The 20,962-nt window shown below is 41.3% G+C and overlaps 1 protein-coding gene across 4 annotated transcripts in view; it reads left to right on the top strand.

Moving 5' to 3' along the window:
* LOC126364944 (4-trimethylaminobutyraldehyde dehydrogenase A-like) overlaps window positions 1-20,962 on the top strand; it is a 167,764-nt gene that overhangs the window by 36,832 nt on the left and 109,970 nt on the right. For all 4 annotated transcript variants that reach the window (XM_050008101.1, XM_050008098.1, XM_050008100.1 and 1 more), the window contains exon 3: window positions 4,711-4,823. In XM_050008101.1, coding sequence (XP_049864058.1) covers window positions 4,711-4,823 — 113 coding nt within the window. The remainder of the gene's footprint in view (window positions 1-4,710; window positions 4,824-20,962) is intronic.

The following is a 20,962-nucleotide window of genomic DNA, read 5'->3' on the forward strand; positions in this document are numbered from 1 at the left end:
TTGTGAACTCATTGTAGATCAGAATATGGTCTTGTGGAGAGGCTGGCTGGGATGGAAACACAACACTTAAAGCAAACGTCATAATAGAGGAGGAAGCCATATGTTCTAGCTCAACCAAATAGAATTCACATATATGGCAGAGGAAATGAGCCCTATTAGAACAGTCAGGGCTACACTTCCAAACTGATGCACAAATTACTTGAAGGAATGGTAGGGAAAGGACATTTTTACAACTCTACTAGTCTTATAGAGCAGATTCTGCAAAGCAAACTTTCTGTATAGGAACCCTGCAAGCTAACACACAGAATAATCTGCCATAAATAGCAGTCCGAATATTTTAAAAAACGGGAGGCAATGTTCTGCTACACAAAGGAAAGAGTATGTTGTGAAGTGGAAAGATAAGCAGGAGGTCCTCACAGTGTCTCGTGAATATAGAGAACTGACAATATGCTGGCCAAGAGAAATTAAATTGAAGCTGAGGCATATGAAAGGTGTTATTAGATAAGATCAGATGTTGGCCAGTTAAGATCAGATGTTGGTGAGTTATACTCAAACTCACAAAAATCTTGTAATGAGAAACAGGAATACATATTTCCATAAGAGACTCAATAATTTCCCAATGTGTTTCTTTGAAACAATCAATTTTTGAAAATATAATGTAACAGGTTAGATAAAATGTTTACTCACTATATGGCAGCAAAACACACACACTTGAAGATTAAGGAAATTAGCATGCTTTCGGAGCCAGTGGCTCCTTCTTCTGGCAGAAGGATTGAAGAGGAAGGAAGAGGGATGAACAAAAAGGACTGGTAAGGTTTAGAAAATGGGGAGTGTTTGGAAAAGTAAGAACCTTGGATCAGGGGAGACTTACCAGACAGGATGATAAGGAAATACTGATTGCTGGTGACTGCCCTGGACGAGATTTGAAAACCTGAGAGCTTAGGGGGAGAAGGTACGGTAATAGGCATGAAAGAGATTACTATCAAAACATCATTAAAAGTTGATAAGACTCCAAAGCTAAGTTTATTGATTGTGCTAAAGGTGTGTGTGTGTAAGGGGAGGGGGGGGAATAGACAAGTCAATAAATAAAAGGCAGTGAAGAAAGGAATAATTACTGACAAGAAAAGCTGAGACTGAAGAAATTAAAATAATTAAGGCCAGTTGGGAATTGAGAACCAAGGACATGTTGTTACATCAGTTCCCACCTCAGGAGTTGTGACAAGCTAGTGTCTGGGGGAAGAATTCAGATGACGTATGTCTCGAAACAGGCAACAAGGTCATGACTGTTATGTTGTAGATCATGTTTTGGAACAGGATATTGTTTGTTGCCAATGTACACCCTCTGTCTATGTCCTTTCATCTTGACTGATAACTTGGTGGTATTCATACCAAAGTAAGAGGCCAAGAAGTGTTTCCATAACATCCGATACATGACATGTATTTTCTTATTCTGTGCATAAGTCTGTCCTGACCTGGGTTTCTGGGTAACTGTTCCAAATTGTTCCCAATTCCTGAACTTCACCAGTCCTTTTTCTTCATCCCCCTTTCTTCGCCTTCAACCTTTATATGTGTTTGTTCTGCTGCAACTTTGTAAATAGATTTTTTTTATTTATCATATTACATTTTATTTTCAATATATTTCTTTTTATGAGATAACAAAATTAAACCGCATGATTTCAAATTTCTATTGGGAAACAGTTTCAGGACTGCTACCTGACCCACTGCGCAGCGCCCAAAGTTACGTTGCGCATATTAATTTGCCAGAGTACTTGCCAATGTCCACGAACAACAATAAACAAAGGAAATGCTACACCCTTTCCAGCAAAAATATGAAAATTAGAAAAGACTCTAATTTTGGTAGTCCTTCGCATCCTTGTTTTCCAGCATCCTGCCACACATGTTGCTTTTCGGAATTCGATGATATCTGGTGCTCAAATTGCAGATCAACTCAAGATTCTGTATTTGTGGCATCCATGTCTTCTGTGCATTTTTTTCAACAATTTTTGAAGACTCTCATTTTGCAGTGTTACAAAGTAATGTAAACTAAATAAGTTGATTTAATTTTGTGAAAATGGTGCTTAAATTTCCCAATAAATTGACAAACATTGAAAATCTTTGATCAAATAACAATATGGATATTAGGATAGATTATTACTCACCATGTAGAGGAGACATTTCATAAGTGACAGGCACGTTTGAAAGTATCAGGTTTACCTTTTGAAAAATGTTCTTCAACAGAAACAGGAAAAAAGACAATGTAAGATGATGATTACAAATGAAAACAGGAGTTATTTAGTAACAACACAGCTTCAGAATTTTCCTTATGGCTCATGCTGCCTGCTTTTGATTTCACCAACCACACACGTCATTTACCAGGTATATGAGTTGATTTTCTGTAGTGCTCACATTACAGGGATGGTTGGATCTTATTATAACTAGTTAAAGAGGTCTATATGAAAAAATTGGGTAGTACTGTGGGTAGGTAAGGCTTCATACATTATCAGAAAGTGTGCTTATATCTATGAGAATTATGTTAACAGCTCTTACTTAAGCTATTCTGTATTTGTTATTTATCAGAATGTTAGTATCATCTACAAAGAAAAAGAACTCGATCTGATAATGTTATTGACGAATGGTCATTAATACACAAATGGAACACACAAGTTGCATCCAGCTGAGAGACTTACACCAGACCATTGATCCACACACAGTTATTATTATTATTATTATTATTATTATTATTATTAATGCATAAATTAAGTAACAAGGACCCTAAGATGGAAACTGGTGGGACACTATATGTAACTAGCTCCCAGTCAGATGAGGCTTGATAAATAAATACAGAAATCTTTCCTGTTGGTGCCCTTTATTTTTTGTTAACAATATAAGGAAAAGATATATTGCTATTCACTGTAAAGATGACAAGTTGACTTGCAAACAGGCACAACAAAAAGACACTTACACATTAGCTTTTGGCCAAAGCATTACTCAGAAGAGGACACACACACACACACACACACACACACACACACACACACACACACACACACACATACATTTATTTGCACAGACAAGCACTACTCATGCACACATGGACACCATCTTAGGCAGCTCGGACCGGAGATCCGGAGATGGCAGTGTGTGTGTGTCCTATTTTGAAAAAGGCTTTGGCTGACAGCTAATGTGTACATGTCTTTTTGTCGTGCCTGTCTTCAGCTCGACATGTCTTTTTTACAGTGAGTAGCAATCTATCTTTTTTTATACTGTTGACATTCCAATCTGGAGTTTCTTTTGTTTCTTGTTAGAGAGACATAAATTGAGCTGTTTCACAGAATTCTCTTTGATGCTACAGTAGTCAAACTAGCTTAAAAGGATTTGTGATTTACACAGTCATATGCCTTTGACAGAACACAGAATATTTTATAAACACTGTCAAAAGAATGAAGTATGTTCTCTCCAGGTGTAAATAGCCATTCTCAGTACTGGGTTCTGGAACTCATTAGAATTCCAAACTGTTATGTTGATGTGTGTTATTGGAAGCTTAAAATTTTGGAGAATGCTGGCAACAGTGAAACTGGACAGGAGCTTGTTGGTATTTCTTTATCCTGTTTTTTTAGAGGGACTTCATATTGTTACGTTCCGGCAGTTGAGAAATGTTCTCTTGTTTAATGATCTTCCTTTCTTTTCCGTTTGCTTTTTCCCATTACCTACAGAGTCAGCACTGTTATCCATATTGGTTTTAGTGGTGTTAGTGGCATTTCATAGTTGGTTGCCCTTCCTGATACAACCACCCTCCCCCAAGGAAGGAATCTGTGTATCCCATCCATTTGCATGTGATATAGATTTCATGTTCAAGTGTGGTAATGTTTCTAAGTGTTGCATATTGGATATCTGAGGCACAATGTGGATACCAGCCTCCTACTTATCTAGTTGAATGTGGAAAAGTGCCTAAAAACCAAAAACCATTTGGCCATCTCCCCAGCCCCCATCACTAATCTGCAAGGCAGATTTGCTCTGGGGCCGTCTCACTTCCCCATGTCTCAGAAGCATGCACTTTAGCACTCTCAGCTGTTCAGGTGGGTCTTTCTTGATAATTGACTATTGATACAAACAACTTAAAATGTTACTTAATTCAGAAAAACTTTAATTAACATTGGTATTATTTTATGACAACCACTAGATTTTTTTAATTCTAAGTATTTTATTATACACATCCTTTCTTCTGGTGCAATAATCTGTCATATAAACACATTATACCATTCAGCCGTATTTCGGGATATCTTGTCACTGCTGTGATTTTTTTCCTGTTTTCAACACTATTTGTGATACTTTGTTGAACTACTGCTGCCTTGCCACTCATAATACCTCACAAACATCAATTTGTTTTTGTGAGGAATGAATTAGACCCATAATTGCCAATGTGACACCAATGTAGAAATCACTTGATTTGACTTGGGCAATTGTATAAAATCCTGGTAATTGTGGGACTCTGATATTCAGGCAATCTACACATGAATGTGTGTAGCTTCTACCTAATGTAGCACTTGACTTCTAGATAGTTTGTCTATAGTGGCAAGGTAATGTGTTTATAGTGATATTCCTTGACATCTTGTTAAAAAATCAACGGGTGATACATTTACCTCAGATATGTATTGTGTGTTCTTCCATGATGGATATTATCTTATAAGCAACTTTTTTCTGTATTTTAAGGACAGCATGTACCACTACAAGGTGACAATTTTGCAATGGTTTGCCGTGAGCCTCTTGGAGTTGTTGTGGGCATTGGAGCCTGGAACTTCCCATTACAGACATGTTCCTGGAAGGTAAGTGATTTTAATAATTGAAAAATGTCCTGCTTAAGGCAACTTTGTAACAGCACCACATAATACCTACCTACATACCAAGTTGCATCACACATTCTTGCATTAGGCATTAGTTATACAATTCTCACAAATAGTACCTCCTTAATAAATTGTAGCTTTTGTTATTGCAGGAGGAATCCAATCAGACCATGGAGGTTTTTTTAAGGCATTAAATTGTTTGAATTATTTCTGCTTATGTGTATGGATATATAAGCTTATTATTTTCATAGTTATCCAGTAACCTTGTTAGTAGTCTATATTGATCTATTCTGCCTTCTACATCATAAGGAAGCAGTGTTTTTATCATTATGATAGCTGACTGTCCCCAGCTTCTGGTAATGTGTCATCATTCTTTAGTGTGGATAGGAATGTTGGTGATTATACCTTCTTGTTGACTGTTTCACACAGTATTCCTCAGCTGGCCAAATTACAGAATTTTTAAAAATTCTTTTTGTATGATTATTTTTTTAAGTTTCTTTGCCCATACAGCCCTTGTGGTCTTTCTTCTTGGAGCATATTTTCAAAATCTTATTGTTTCATCCAGCAATTTCAGCAGCATCTAACCATATACAAGGGATCCTTCTAGAAAGGTATTCTATGATAGGTGCCAATACTTCCATTGCTTTATATGTGGCCTCTGCCAGTTCTTGTCCTTTTAAACATACATCACCCATCAATGGCATCACCAGGCAACAAAACACTCATGTTACCTTTTTTCAAGTTGGGCTTCTTGATGCTATATTTGACCCTTAAGCATATATTTTTCTGTGATGTCTTACATTTTCTTTTCATGATGTCATCTTAGTTATGATGGGCCCAGAAGTCATTTCTATCAAAAAGGCTAGGAGAGAATTTTTGCTTGAAAGGCAGACAAGCAGTTGTTAGCATTCCACTCAGACAATGAATGGCCATCATTTAGTTCCTATGTGATGGATATAGAGGAATTATGGGGTCTCTTAAGCTAGATATCGAAATCTGGGTCCGCGACTTGCAGGTGCACTCTTACCATGTCATGCATGCAAAGACTGCAGCCCATTTCTCTGACAGGGATCCCTTCATGCCAATGTCCTTTATGATTTGTCTACAATGACATTTTAGCCCCACCCCTCAGCACCTGCACTTTTATGGTGAGCGAGCACATATATCGTCAAACCACAATAACAATATTTCAATAAGCGGCTGAAGATAGTGAGCAGATGCCTCATTAAAATACTGTGCAGCTCTCACAACATTGTCTTATTCAAGGCTCATGAATCTCTGGAGCAAAGTTTAAGCTTATTGTAATTCACTCTCTGAGAGAGTATGTGTTGAATTAAGGATGGAAAAGATCCACCATAGTTTAGTAACAAAATTAAGAACACACTGAGGAAGTAGAGAAAAGGAAGACACAAATGATGGTAGGTGAAAGTTAGTAGAAATTCATACATCTGTAAAAAGAACATGTGAAGCTTACAACTTCCACCATCAAGATCAAGATCTTTGGCTTCCCTCTGACAACCATGCCTCCATCCTTGCTACCTTCCCTGTTTTCCTTTCCCTGTTGCTTCATAACCTGGGTTGTGAGTAACTAAATCCACTTTCCCTTCTTCCCTTTCTTTCCCCTCTCTCCTCCCTGATGAAGGAACATTTATTCCGAAAGCTAGGAGCTTAAATTTTCGGTTGTTTTTTGTGTTTCTATCGGCTGTACTGAGCTGAGGTAAGTACTGGCCAGCCCCTCTATCTCTTTGTTAGTAATTGTTTTAAAGTAGTTTTTGGTATTTTTGCATGTGTCTTATTGACAGAACTCAGATTTCCCCCTCCTGGAGCTAAGTACTGGTTAATTGTTCTGTTTCATTATTAATTTATAGTTTTGTCAAATAAATTTTATTCGTGATGTATATAAATTTGTACTATGCCTCTGTACAGAGCATCATGGGGAGTACTTTGGAGCATTATTAGCATAAGCCCCTAGGGTGAGCAACCCAAGCTGTTGGAGTACATCTTCCTTTCTTGTGTTGCAGTTTTACTCTCTCCTTATGTGTTTCCTCAGATTTAGTCTCTAGAACAGATTTCATCTTGACAGCATAGCTTGATCATGAGAAGTACATTAAGTACAGCTCTTCTCACTTTGTTGTTTGTTTATCTAATACTACTGATTTTGGTTAAGCAATGTTTGGCACCCACATCTAGGTTTGACCTCCACCTATTCAAAATGTTTTACAGAAGTGCAAGTTGTGTGGGGAATGTTGTCCAATACCCAACATGCAACATGGTAGCCAGGACATGTGAGAGGGGCGGGGATGGGGGGGGGGGGGGGGGTTTGCCAGATACCCAATTGTGATATTGCCCCTGGCTACACAGGGAACATTGTAGTGGGTCCCAAGCTGCTACCTCCTCTTATATGCTGAGGAGCTGGTACCTGTCCATTTGGGAGTACCAGGATTTGGTGCAACAGTCACCAAGCCAGCTGGCCATTGCTCTGTCTGGATGATGCTTGTGGAGAGAGCCCTCTTTCAGGGTAGTCAAATCATGGTGAATGTCTGGTGCAGTGAAAAGACCAGAATTACCAGCTTGTGGCCCCGAGGCTCTGGCAGTCTCTTCCAAATTATCTGAATTCATCAGTGCAGATTATTATGACCCTAATAACTTTCTCTCTTGACCACAGTGTGGGAAGAAAGCAAAACTAAATGAACTGCAGAAACCTACTCCTCTCAGTTTGTGGTTTGCACAGTGCATTCTATGCAGAACTAAGCATTAGTCTCTTGTAAAGAACTTAGTGTTGTATCTGTTACTGTAACAATGCTTAAGCAACAGAAGATGGTCCATGGTTTAATTTGTCACTGGAACTTAATATTTAAGATGGATGAGGAATTATGTATTGGAGAAGTGAGGAGCACACTATGTATGTCATGTACGTCGGGACCTACCAGATAACAAGGTTGACACCAGAGCATTCATCCTTGCTTCTGAGGGGAGGTATTCATTTACTAAGAAAGTTAAAATTTTGGTCTGTTGTTGTGATGTAAAACCATATTTCACACTCCTCAATGTGGTACTTTAAACACAAGTGCTTCAAGCATATTTTTTCCTGGTATATGAAATACCCAGCATTTGAACACTGTGTTTGGCCACTCCATGTGAGCAACCACCAATCTGTGTCAGTTATGGAACGAATCACTATCCCCAATCCCTGAAATGTGCTACCTTAATCAGTGAATGGAAGATCCAGGAACGTAATGTCTCTGACCACCTCTCGTAACTTGAAGCTCAAGAAAAGTATGATCACTTATGTCCCATCCCAGTGCTATTGCCTCCGGCATCTACCATCTTTAATGACCTTTGTGTCAATGGAAGGTTAAATGCTGACCTTCCTTCCTTTCTTCCTTCTGGTGTCTACTGGTGACAGAACTTCGCTTTAGGGAACACTCACCCTGGAAATATACAGAACAGTGACCGACACCAGCCTGTGGTTGAAGAACCATAGTCATTGGGTTCTGGATCCTCTTCAATCCCTCACACCCTCACTAGAGTCCTGACCCCTTAAAGTGGTTAAAGATAGAAATAAGAAATATCAATAGAAGGCTACTTTGGTGACCCCTGAGACACCAGATCCCCCCCTTCCTCTTTCATCAGTCTCAAACCTATGTTTGTCTGTGCTGTGCCACCCCACCATTGACAGGCAGTGATTCTGGAAAATCTTCTTTCCTCTTAGCCCTTTCATACATAACTGGGATGTCATAATACAATAGAACTGGAATGGATATTATTGCCATATGCCATGACTGCAGGTACTAATAGCCTCCTGTTCTGCAATCTATGTTGCTCTCTGCACACACGTTTCACTGATGATCATTCTCCAATACTTTGAGGCTACCATGCATTCTGCTGAGTCTGTGCTGGTACTGAAGAGTGTCTAGAGGAGTCTTTGTGTTGGTTCAGACAAATGTTATCAGTGAGTGGATGCCCTGTTGTACTACATTGGAAGCAACAGCTGGGCAGTTGGAAATGACCCCAGTTGTCACTATTTGCAACATTTATTTATCTTTATGCAGGGCGCTTACGTACCTTGAGATGGCCACCTTAATCTAAAATTTCTCTTTCCCCTTCCTCACACTTGAGTATATCAATTAATAGCACTCCCTTTGGGGGAGTACCACATTATCTGGTAGCTATATTTTAACTGACCACTTTCCGATCTTGATCTGTGACTGTTCAATGGCAGTACCATTACTCACTTTAGTGCTGCCCACGACACCTTTCTGGCTATCAACCAGTCAATATTGTGATTTCCCTACAGCGGTCACTAAACGATAATCTCTGTGATAGTGATCACTTTATAGCAATCATGTTACTTTCTTGTCACCACCTGATGGACCATCTGCCAATTGGACCCTCAAGGTGCTAAGTGGCAGGTGTATATTCTGCCATCACTTGCAACTGCAGTTAAATATACCTAAATTAATAAAAATATCAAAACCCTTTAGTAAATTAAAGAAGTTTATGAATAATGTTAAGTAACATTATTTTCTCATGATACAAGCACATTAGATAAAATTATGAAATAACTGAATTTCACCATCTGAAGATAGGGCCTGAACTACATACATAAATAAATCATAAAGATGACACGTTGAGTTGCAGACAGGCACAACAAAAAGTTACACATTTAGCTTTTGGCCAAAGGCTTCTTTAGGAAAGGACACCCACATTCATTTGTTCACACAAGCAAGCACACTTCACACACACACGTGTTTTCCCTGTTCTGAAAAAGGATTTGGCTGAAAGCTGTATGTGTAACTGTCTTTTTGTTGTGTCATCTTAATGGTAAGTAGCAATATCTCTTTTCCTTATGTAGTTAACCAGGAAAACAATCATTTTTTTACAAAATAATGTAATTGGATAGATAAAAAATATACTCACCAAGCAGCGGCATAACACACGCGTAAAAGAAGCTTGTAATTAGGCAAGATTTCGGAATCAGTGGCTACTTCTTCAGGCAGAAAGGCTTAAGTGGAAGGAAGAGGGGTGAAGCAAAATGACTGGAGAGGTCTAGGAGAAGTGGTAGATTTCAGGAAAGTCACCCAGAACCGTGGGTCATGGGAGACTTACCGCACAAGATGAGAAGGAGAGACTGATTGGTGGGGACTGCATTGATCGAGATTTGAAAACCTGACAGCTTAAAGGTGGAAGACAGGGTAATATGCAAGACAGGGATTACTGCTTAAACATTGTGTGAGTTAATAAGAATGCAAAGCTAAGTGCATTGTACATAACATAGGTAGGAGGGCGGTGGTGAAAAATAATGTGTAATACAATGAAAGATGTAGAAAACTAAAACAGAGTGAAGAAAAAAGTTGTTACTGTGAAGAAATGCTGAGACGGAAGAAATTAACGTAAATTAAGGCCAGGTGGGCGGCGAGAACCAAGGAGATGTTGTAGCGCTAGTTCGCACCTGCAGATTTCTGAGAAATTGGTGTCTGGAGGAAGAATCCAGATGGCGCATATGGTGAAACAGTCACCGAGGTCATGATTGTCATGTTGTAGAGCATGCTCTGCAGCAGGATATTGCATGTTGCAGTATACACCCTCTGCGGGTGGCCGTTCATCCTAATTGATAATTTGGTGGTAGTCATACTGATGTAAAAGGCCATAGGGCAGGGAGATGGGTGCAGAAGGAGCATAGGGTCTGACAAGAAAATTGTGGAGATTTGGATGGCTACGAAAAGCTATTCTAGGTGTGGTGGGCAAAAATTTGGAAAGAATGGATCTCATTTCAGGGCATAATTTTCAGAGGTCATGGCCCTGCCAGAGAAGCTGATTAGTATATTCCAGACCAGGATAATACTGAGCCACCAGCAATGTGCTCCAAAGTTGTTTTTTGGAGGGATCAACGATACCAAGATTGGATGTGATGGCCCAGGAAATCTGCTTTTGAACTAGGCTGGTGGGGTAACTATGTGCAGTGAAGGCTGAGGTGAAAGTGGTGGTGTATTGCTGTAAAGAGTCTGCATCTGAACAGATATGTTTGCCTCAAATGCCAGCGCTGTATGGGAGGGAACATTTGACATGTAAAGGGTGGCAACTGTCAAAATGTAAGTACTGTTGTTTGTTGGTATGTTTAATGTGGATGGAAGTGTGCAGCTTGGTAAAATTGTCATCAATGTATCTAAACCAAACCAGAGGCTGAAGACATATCGATCCCAGGAAATCCCCCTCCAAGCGACCGATGAAAGTGCTGACATAGGAAGGAGTCATCCTGGTTCCCATGGCCATACTCCTGATCTATTTGTAAGTGTGCCCCTCAAAGATGAAGTAGTTGTTGTTAAGTATAAAGTTGATTAAGGTGAATAGGAAGGATGTCATAGATTTTGAATCAGGTGGGCGCCGACTGAGGAAATGTTCAGCAGCAAACAGACTATGTATGTGGGGGGATGTTGGTTTAGAGGGAGGTGGCATCAGTAGTGACAAGCAAGGTGTGTGGTGGGAGTGGGATGGGCATGGATTTCAGACAATCTAAGAAATGGTTGATGTCTTTGATATAGGAGAGGAGTCTTTGTATAATGGGTTGCAGGTGCTGATCAACTAATGCAGATATATGTGTGCTGGGTGCTTTGAAGCTACCAATGATAGGAACAGCCAGGACATTTAGGTTTGTGGATCTTAGGAAGAAAGTAAATGGTGGGGGAGCATGGTTTGCGTGATGAGAGAAGTTCTATGGATTGAGATGTTAGTCCTTGTGAGGGGTCTGAGGTTTTAAGGAGGGACTGCAGGTCAGTTTGAATCACAGGGAAGGGAACCTGATGGCAGACGCTGTATGCAGAGGTGTCAGACAGATAGTGTAGACTTTCACTAACATCCTCCTTTTGGTCAAGTGCTACAGTGGTAGATCTTTTGTCTGCTTGGAGAATAATGATGAAATCATCAGCTTTTAGATAATGTAAAGCCTGGAGCTGTGCAGAGGACAGGTTAGGGTCATGTTGTAGTGATCTGAGGAAGGGTTCTGAAGCAATGCTGAATGTGAGGAATTATTGGAAGGCTTGTAAGGGATGATTTTGAGGTAGTGGTTGTGGATCAAGTTCAGGTTGTGGTCTGAACTGTTCAAGGCAGGGTTCAATGTCAGCTTTGCTGTTGGAAAGATTGTGGGATTGGGTCACACAGTTATATTTCCAACTGATATTACAAGTGAAGGAAAGTAGGTCCATCATCAAAGCAGCATGATCAAATGCAGGTTTAGCGAAGAAAGTGAGACCCTCAGATCATACAGATAATTCAGGAGGGAGAGTGCTTTAAATGATAGGTAAGAACAATGCGCTGTTGTGATTGGTTCTTGTGATTACAAGTTATTCTCGGCCTGAGAGCCAGTGGTGAGGGCGATGGGATGTCAAGGAGATTGGTCAAGCTTGGTTTGTCAAAGAGAAGTGGTGGTTGATGGTATGGCTGTTTAGGGAGCTGCAGAGGGACATGAAGGGAAACACCACTGTTCAGGCGTTCCTTCACAACAGCAAAGCTATCAGTGAACCCTGCTTTGAACAGTTTAGACCACGATCCCAACTTGATCCACCACCACTACCTCAAAATCATCCCTGTTGATGTTTATTGATGAAAGAGGAACTGAAATTGGGGGTAGCAAAGCAGAAGGAGAAATACTAAGCTCCATTTCCAAAGGTTTCTTTACCAAGGAAGATACAGATGTGGTGTGTGTGTGTGTGTGTGTGTGTGTGTGTGTGTGTGTGTGTGTTTGGTAAGTGTGCGAGCCATATTAGCAAAGCCTCTACTACTGTGGTTTGCAACCTCGAGGAGAAATTGAGAAATTTGGAGGTCTGGCTTTGTTGAGCTATATGTAATGTATACACCAAGTGGAAATGATGTATAAATTGTAGTTCCTCTCATGACTGTGCTTCCATCTCATTTATTGCTGAAGGATTATCAGTTAGACGGCTTGATCTTTAATTCTGTCCACTTCCACTTCTGTTTAAATCTCTTTAATCTGCATCCTTTTTGGAAAGACATTCCCTTAAATGTTTTAATAATTAATATATAACTATTAGTAATTGGATAGATAAATAAAGTCTACTCACAAAGCAGTGGAAGGAGAACACACATATCAAAAAGAGCTTACAATTTGCTAGCTTTTGTAACCAGTGGCTCCTTCTTCTGGCAGAACAGTTGAAGGAGAAGGAAGAGGGATGAAGGAAAAGGAATGGTGAGGTTTAGGAAAAGGGGTAGAGCTCAGAAAAGTCATCCAGAAGCCCAGGCCAGGGGAGACTTACTGGACACAAGAAGAAAAGTGCCTTTCCCGTGGTTCTGGGCAACTTTTCCAAACTCTACCCCTTTTCCTAAACTTCACCAGTCCTTTACCTTCAAACCCTTCCCCCCCCCCCCCCCCCTCCCTCCCTCTTCCTTCCCCTTCAACTCTTCCTCCAGAGGAAAGAGTCACTGGCTCCAAAACCTAGCAGATTGTAATACCTTTTTTATATATGTGTTCTCCTGCTGTCACTTGGTGAGCAGATTTTTTTATCAATCCAATTACTTATATTATGAATATAATAGAGGGAAACATTCCATGTGGGAAAAATATATCTAAAAACAAAGATGATGTGACTTACCCAACGAAAGTGCTGGCAGGTCGATAGACACACAAACACACACAAAAAATTCAAGCTTTCGCAACCAACAGTTGCTTCGGCAGGAAAGAGGGAAGGAGAGGGAAAGACGAAAGGATGTGGGTTTTAAGGGGGAGGGTAAGGAGTCATTCCAATCCCGGGAGCGGAAAGACTTACCTTAGGGGGGCAAAAAGGACAGGTATACACTCGAACACACACACATATCCATCTGCACATACACAGACACAAGCAGACATTTGTAAAGGCAAAGAGTTTGGGCTTGATCTCTGCCCAGATCATTATAGGTTCCACAATTAAATTGGGTTCTATTTCGCGTATTAATGTTCTTAGCCACAATGCTCCTCGTGTGTTGTAATATGACTCCATATACTCAGTCTCTTCAGTACTCAATGCAACATTTTTTTCCTTTTGACAGGACCATGAAATGAGGACCCCCATTAATTTAAAGCAGCAGCCATTAATGGAATGCCTATCTCTAAATTCACTCCCTCAGTCTGCATCACTGTAGCCTTCTAGTTTTGCATTACATTCTCTACGGTATCTTAATTCATGGTTTGAAGTTCCTCTTAGATATTGGAGTATCCTTTTCACGGCTTTCCAGTGCTTTTCCATTGGGTCTATGCAATTATCTGCTCACTGCATTGGTGGCAAATGCAATGTCAGGTCGTGACATATGAGACAAATATAACAGACTCCTTACTCCTTCTAAATATGGTACATTCTCATCACATTCCACATCTGTCTCATTTATATTTAAGTTCACTCCTTCTTCCAGTGGAATAGTTATGGGTTTACAGTCACTAATGCCAAATTTCTTTCAGATTTTTTTCTGTATATGATGATCGATTTATGCTCAATTCTTGTCTCTCCTCATCTTTAGTGATGTGCATACCTAAATAACTTTTAACTTCTCCCAAATCATGCACCTTAAACTTGGTTTGCAGCTGTTTAATAAAAATTCTCATTTGGCTTTCGCTTTCAGTCAGGATAAAGAAGTCGTCCACCCATATTGACATTATTATTACCCCGTCTCTTCCCCTTTTATAGTATATACTGGGATCTGCCTTAGATTGCTTCATATTCATATTTATTAGAGTTTCATGTAGAGTTTCCAGCAATATCCACTCTGTTTAAGTCCATAAATACTTTTTCACAAACGCCAAATTTTTTCCCTTTCTGATATGGTTTTCATGACTTCTGTTGGTGGAATGACATATATCTCCTCCTCCAGTTTCCCATTTAAATATGTTGTTTTTACATCCATATGACGAATTGTTAAATTTCATTTTGCTGCCAAGGCTAAAAGATAACTCAATGATGCATACTTGTTTCTTTGTAATCTATCCCTTGTTTTTGTGAACATCCTTTTATTACAAGTAATGCTTTATATCTTGGTGATGAATTTTCGGGCCTCTTCAAAGTGAATACCCATCTTGCCTGTGATGGTTTCTTATCTGCTGGCATATTTACCCATCCAAAAATTTCATTCTGAGATAAAGATTCCAATTCCCTCTCCATTGTTTCTTTCCATTCTTGAGAGTCTGGGCCTGTGGGGGCACGCAGACGAATAGTTGCGTGTGCACAGTACAGGGGCAGCAGCGAAGACTCTAGTGTGCACATAATCATTTACTCTTTGCTTTGTGGTTCTTTTGTCTTAGATGTTCTATGTTAATGTCTGGCTCATTGCTTCAGAATAAAGTTGAACATTAAGAATACGAACAAGTCTATCTTTAATACAATGGAGCTATGTAGTGGCTACAAAGTGGTGACCCCAAAGTCAAAAGAACATGTACAGCAAGAGGCAGAGGAGAAGGATAATGAAGGTACACTACAACATACGCCAAACGGCAGAAGCTCTACAGCACGCTCAGTACACTGGCAAGATATGCTGCGTGGTCAGGTTTGGGAGTTATGGAACGACGTTCAACACCACAGAATGGATTCAGTGGAGTGGGACAGTGATCTTACCAGGACAAAATCCACGGACGGAACACACATACGAGAGGAGGATTCGCTGGGACAACACATGAAAGTATGCCCGCCACCATTCCTGGCCAATAAACCGGAACTTTGGTTCTCCATGTTAGAACTGGCATTCATGCATAATCGGGTAACTGACAACCGGGAATAGTTCATGATAGCAGCAAACAGTTTGGATGCCTGGGTAGTGATATTGGTTAAAGATATAATTAGACGGCCACCGGAAACACAGCAATATACAACATTGGAGTGTTTTTTAATAAGCTGGCTTACTAAACTGCTAGATCAAAGAATCTGCCAGGTGTTGTGAGATGAATGTAGAGGTGACAGAACTCCCTCTGAATATTGGAGGCATTTGCGTGGAATTGTGACGGAAAATGAATTTGCAAACACTACACTTCATTCCGTTTGGGCAGCACAGCTTCCGTCTGCAGTAAGAGCAGCTGTGGCAGCGAATGACAGATACGATATACAAGCACTACTCCAACTTGCCGACAGGGTTCAGGCAACGGTTGAACCAACTAATTCTCTCAGTATAGCAAAGATGGAGACAACGACGAAAGAATACGAAGTGGTGGCGATTAATAAGCAGCTATTACTGGTACACAACTTCAAAAACTCAAGGAGCAGCTAGACGGGCTGCAGAGGCAGATGGAGGCGTTGAGAGCTACCAGTTCGGAGTTCCTGCCGACACATAAAGACAGTGGAGATGCTGGGAAGGAGCAGTTGTGTTGGAATCATCAACGATTTGGGGAGTGAGCCTCAAAGTGCATTCTACCGTGCAGTCATGCTCGCTGCGTAAATAACGTGGAGACAGTAAGTACAGATGTTTCTTTATTAACGGTATCTCAGCGACTTTATGTTCGGGATGTGATGGCTTCATGTTATTATTTGATAGACACAGGGTCTGATGTCAAAGGGGTAATATACTTCCCTCAGTAACAGCACATCGTTTTACCTCAAAGCTGCAAATAAACAGCCCATAATGACATATGGCAGTTGTGTCAAAGAAGTGAATTTATGACATAGTATTAATTGTCATTGGACTTTTGTCATTTCAGGTGTGACAGAGTGAATATTAGGAGCAGATTTTCTATATGCATTCGGTATTGCAGTGGACATTCGGTTATCACAGCTTAGAAAGGGCAAAGAGGTGGTGCATGGTCATGTGGGAATAATCACATAGAAGGTACATGGTTTGGTTGGAGTGACAGAAGTATGCCAACTTAGAGAACCGCCAGTGCAGCCAATAGCCAGGGTGGCCCTTCATACAGTTCACCACATAAACACCGTTCCCAGGCCTCCGGTCTCCCTGAGACCGAGAAGGTTGGCCCCAGACAGATTTGCAGACACAAAAGCTGAGTTCGAAGAGATGTTGTGAATGGGAGTGATATGAAGATCTGATAGTGCCTGTGCCTCGCCTTTACATTTAGTTCGGAAGAAAGACGGAAGTTGGAGACCTTGTGGTGATTATAGATTGTTGATTGCCCGTATGATACCTGATTATTATTCAGTTCCCAACATTCGCAACTTTACAAATAAATTGGCTGGAGCTGAATGTTTCAGTGTAGTCGATTGTAAAAATGCATACCACCAAATACCGGTGGCTGACAGTGACATACTGAAGACAGCAGTCACTACACCTTTCGGTCTTTTCGAGTTTTTACGCATGCCATTTGGTTTAAAAAATGCTGCACAGACATGGCAACGTTTCATTGATGAGGTGCTGTGAGAGCTTTTGCCTATTTAGATGATATACTGGTGTTCTCAGCGACAGTAGCCCTCCAAGAAGAGCACCTCCGGACAGTTTTCGAGAGGCTACGTACTTATGGTGTAGCGGTAAATGATACCAAATGTAGTTTGCATAGAGATCAGGTGACGTACCTGGGTCACACAGTCTCAGCAGCTGGCATCCGTCCTTTAGAGGAGAAGGTTGAGGTTATACAGCAGCTGCCTCGCCCCTTAGATTTGCAACAGTTGCGGAGGTTCCTAGGTGTTTTAAATTTTTAACGCAGATATCTGCCAGGAGCTGCAGCTTTACAAGCACCACTCACGGAGGCTTTGACGGGCACGAACACCCGGAAAAATCAGAAGCTTCAATGGACACCAAGCATGCAGCACGCGTTCGAGCAGATCAAGGAAAGCTTAAAGCAAGCTGTTTTATTAGCTCGCCCAGAGAAAGATGCGAAACTAGCTATTGTTGTTGATGCAAGTCAGGTGGCGATTGGGGCAGCGTTGCATCAGTGGACTGCCGGTCACTGGCAGCCTTTAGGATTCTTCTCCAAGAAACTCCCAGCGGAATTGGAGTGCATATGATAGAGAGCTGCTGGCTGCTTACGAAGCCATAAGGTATTTCTGGCCTTACGTGGAAGACAGACCATTTACATTGTTTATAGATCACAAACTGCTCACTTTCGCATTCTGCAAGTGTACGGATACTTTGTCACCTAAACAATTCAGGCAACTGGAATATATAAGCCAGTTTGCTATTGATTTACGACATATTAACGGGGCAGAGAATATGGTGGCAGGTTACTTCTCACGAGTTGCAGCAATAAAGTATTCAGTGAACTATGCTACAGTAGCGAGAGAGCAGAAGGGTGATGCACAACTGTAAGTTTTTCGGCAGACTACGCCCATCGGGTAGAAGTTAAAAAAATTGTGTCCGGAACGTTAGACAATACAGTTATGGTGCGATACCTCACAGTGATGGCCTAGACCTTTTGTGCTGGAGAGTTTGCACCGGGAAGTATTCGAAGGGTTATATGGTTTGGCTCATCCAGGACCCCAAGTGACTGTAAAATTAATGACAGAGCGTTTTGTGTGGCCTGGAATTAAGAGAGTCTGTCAGAAGTGGGCACAGACGTGTCTGGATTGTCAGTGATGTAAAGTGGGACGCCATGTGAAGAAGCCAGTGGGTAAAGTCATTTCGAACATGTGCGTCTGAATATTGTTGAACCGTTGCCAATGTCCGAATGCTATCGGTATCTATTGACAGCAATTGACAGATTTACGAGATCGGCAGAAGCATTCCCCATTTCAGACATATCAGCAGAGACAGTCAGTCGGTGTTCTTGACGACGTGGATGCATGGTTCGGATGTCCGGTACATGTCACGATAGACCAAAGACATCAGTTTGAATCCTCCTTGTTCCTGGAGCTGGCAAACATGCGTGGTTCCGCCGTCACCGTACCACAAGTTATCATCTAGAAAGCAACGGCATGGTAGAGCTGTGGCACTGAACACTTAAGGCCGCGTTAATGTGCCATGGCGAGAATTGGTCACCAGCACTGCCACTAGTGTTACTAGGCTTACGCAATGTTTTCAAACCCGACCTCGGAGCACTTACAGTGGAATTAGTAATGGGGAAACCTTACACCTACCCGGAGAGTTTTTTCAGAAGAGTACAGTTGAGACGAAACTACCATACTTGTTAACGAGAGTAAGGGCTCAACTGGCTGAGCTCAGGCCACAACCAGTGACGCAGCATGGCGTTAGGCCGTTGTTCGTAACCAAGAATCCTCTCATGTAATGTTGTGAACCGACGCAGTCAGAACTCCATTGCAGCCACCATGTATTGGACCTTATAAAGTACTACACCAAACAGACCAGGCCATGACTATCCAAGTTTGCAATAAAAGTGTTACTGTGTCAATAGACTGGGTGAAGTCGCCTCACTTACTGCTAGAAGATGTGAGACAAGAAGAGTAGGTGGGGCTGCAGCAAGACGAGGGGCCCCTGCAGGGTGCCATGGATGGTAGGACAGAGAGCCGGATGAAGCCGCGAGAGGATATGACGATGGATGAAGTAAAGCCGGAAATTCACACAAGAGCCTGGCGAAGGGTCCAGTACAAGTTTCCGTACATTCCTGGAGCTCCGCTCTTCAGGGAGGGGACTGTGTGGGAGCACACAGACGAACAGTTGCATGTGCACAGTGCAGGGGCAGCAGTAAAAACTCTAGTGTGCACATAATCATTTACTCTTTGCTTTGTGTTTGTTTTGTCTTAGATTTTCTATGCTAATGTCTGGCTCATTGCTTCAGAATAAAGTTGAACATTAAGAATACGAACGAGCCTATCATTAATAGAATGGAGCTACGTAGTGGCTACAGACCGTTTATTGCTTCTTCTGTTGTTGCTGGCTCATCATTAAAAGACTGGGTTGCATACATCTCAAAATCTGGATATTCTTTCGGTTTTGGTACGTGAGAAGAATGCCTTACATTGTTCTCTTCATTTTGTTCATCCTCGAACCCATTGTCATCATAAATAGTCTGCATTTGCCTTTGACCATCCTTTTCCTGTTCTTCACTTTCTCTTTCTTTAGATAAGGTTTCACTCTCGGAACTAGGTGCAGTTAATTTAGTAGTCTTGTCCTCTTCAGTAAAGTAAAGCATATTAAGGCAACTTTTGTGAACTGTCATGCTCCCACGGAGGAGAGCGAATGTGAAGTGAAAGACGAGTTCTATGCACAGCTCCAGGCAGCGATGGACGCTATACCAAATGGACACCTGAGGATCCTCCTTGGTGATATGAATGCCAAGGTTGGGAAAGAACAAATATTCCAAGACACAACAGGTAGGCACAGTCTACACAACCTAAGCAATGATAGTGGAGTTAGGTTCATCAGCTTCACTACATCATTAGGGTTGTTCATCTCCAGCACAAACTTCCAGCGGAAAAACATACATAAAGGAACCTGGGTATCACCAGATGGGAGAACTGTAAATCAAATAGACCATGTTGCCGTTGATCTCAGAGCCAAGAGATGGGTGTTAGACGTTAAGACAGTGCGGGGTGCCAAAGGTGGGAGTGATCATTTCCTGGTCAGAGGCCATTTAAACATACAGTGTAGAGGAAGAATGGGGCCTAAGCTAAAAAGAGTGGAAAGATACCATGTGGAGAAACTGAAAGATGAGGCAACGAAGACCAGATACCAGTAGCAACTTAGTAACCACTTTTAAGCACTCAGTGAAGTGGACGCAGATCAGGACCTCGAACTAATGCGGGGAAACATCCAGAGCTCAGTTAGGGATACAGCGAAGGAAACACTCATGGGAAACCCAGTGGGCAAGAAGATCTGGTTTGGAAAGGAATGCGCAGATGCCCTGGAAAGGAGAAAGGAAGCCAGGAACAAATGGCTGAAGGGGACAAATCTGGCATAGGCCAAAGCACAATTTGAGGAGGTCCGAAAGACTACACAAGCAATCCTGAGAAGAGCAAAGGGGAAATACATAAGGAATATCATCACTGAAGCAGAAACAGACTTCAGAGGACAAAAGACGAGGGAAGTGTTTCTGAGGGTGAAGTACCTCTGCAAAGGTCACCAGGCCAAGCATAAATTTGTCAAAGATTTCCGTGATAAGATCCTGATGAATGATAGAGACATAGCTGAGAGATTGAAAGAGTACTTTCGACAGCCGCTAAATTGTGATGAACCCGAACTGCAGTTTGATTTCCAGTACCCAATTACAGCCGATGCAGACTATCCCCCACCTACCCTTGATGAGATAAAAA

Source organism: Schistocerca gregaria, chromosome 1, assembly GCF_023897955.1.
Source record: "Schistocerca gregaria isolate iqSchGreg1 chromosome 1, iqSchGreg1.2, whole genome shotgun sequence".
NCBI classification, from domain to species: Eukaryota; Metazoa; Arthropoda; class Insecta; order Orthoptera; family Acrididae; genus Schistocerca; species Schistocerca gregaria.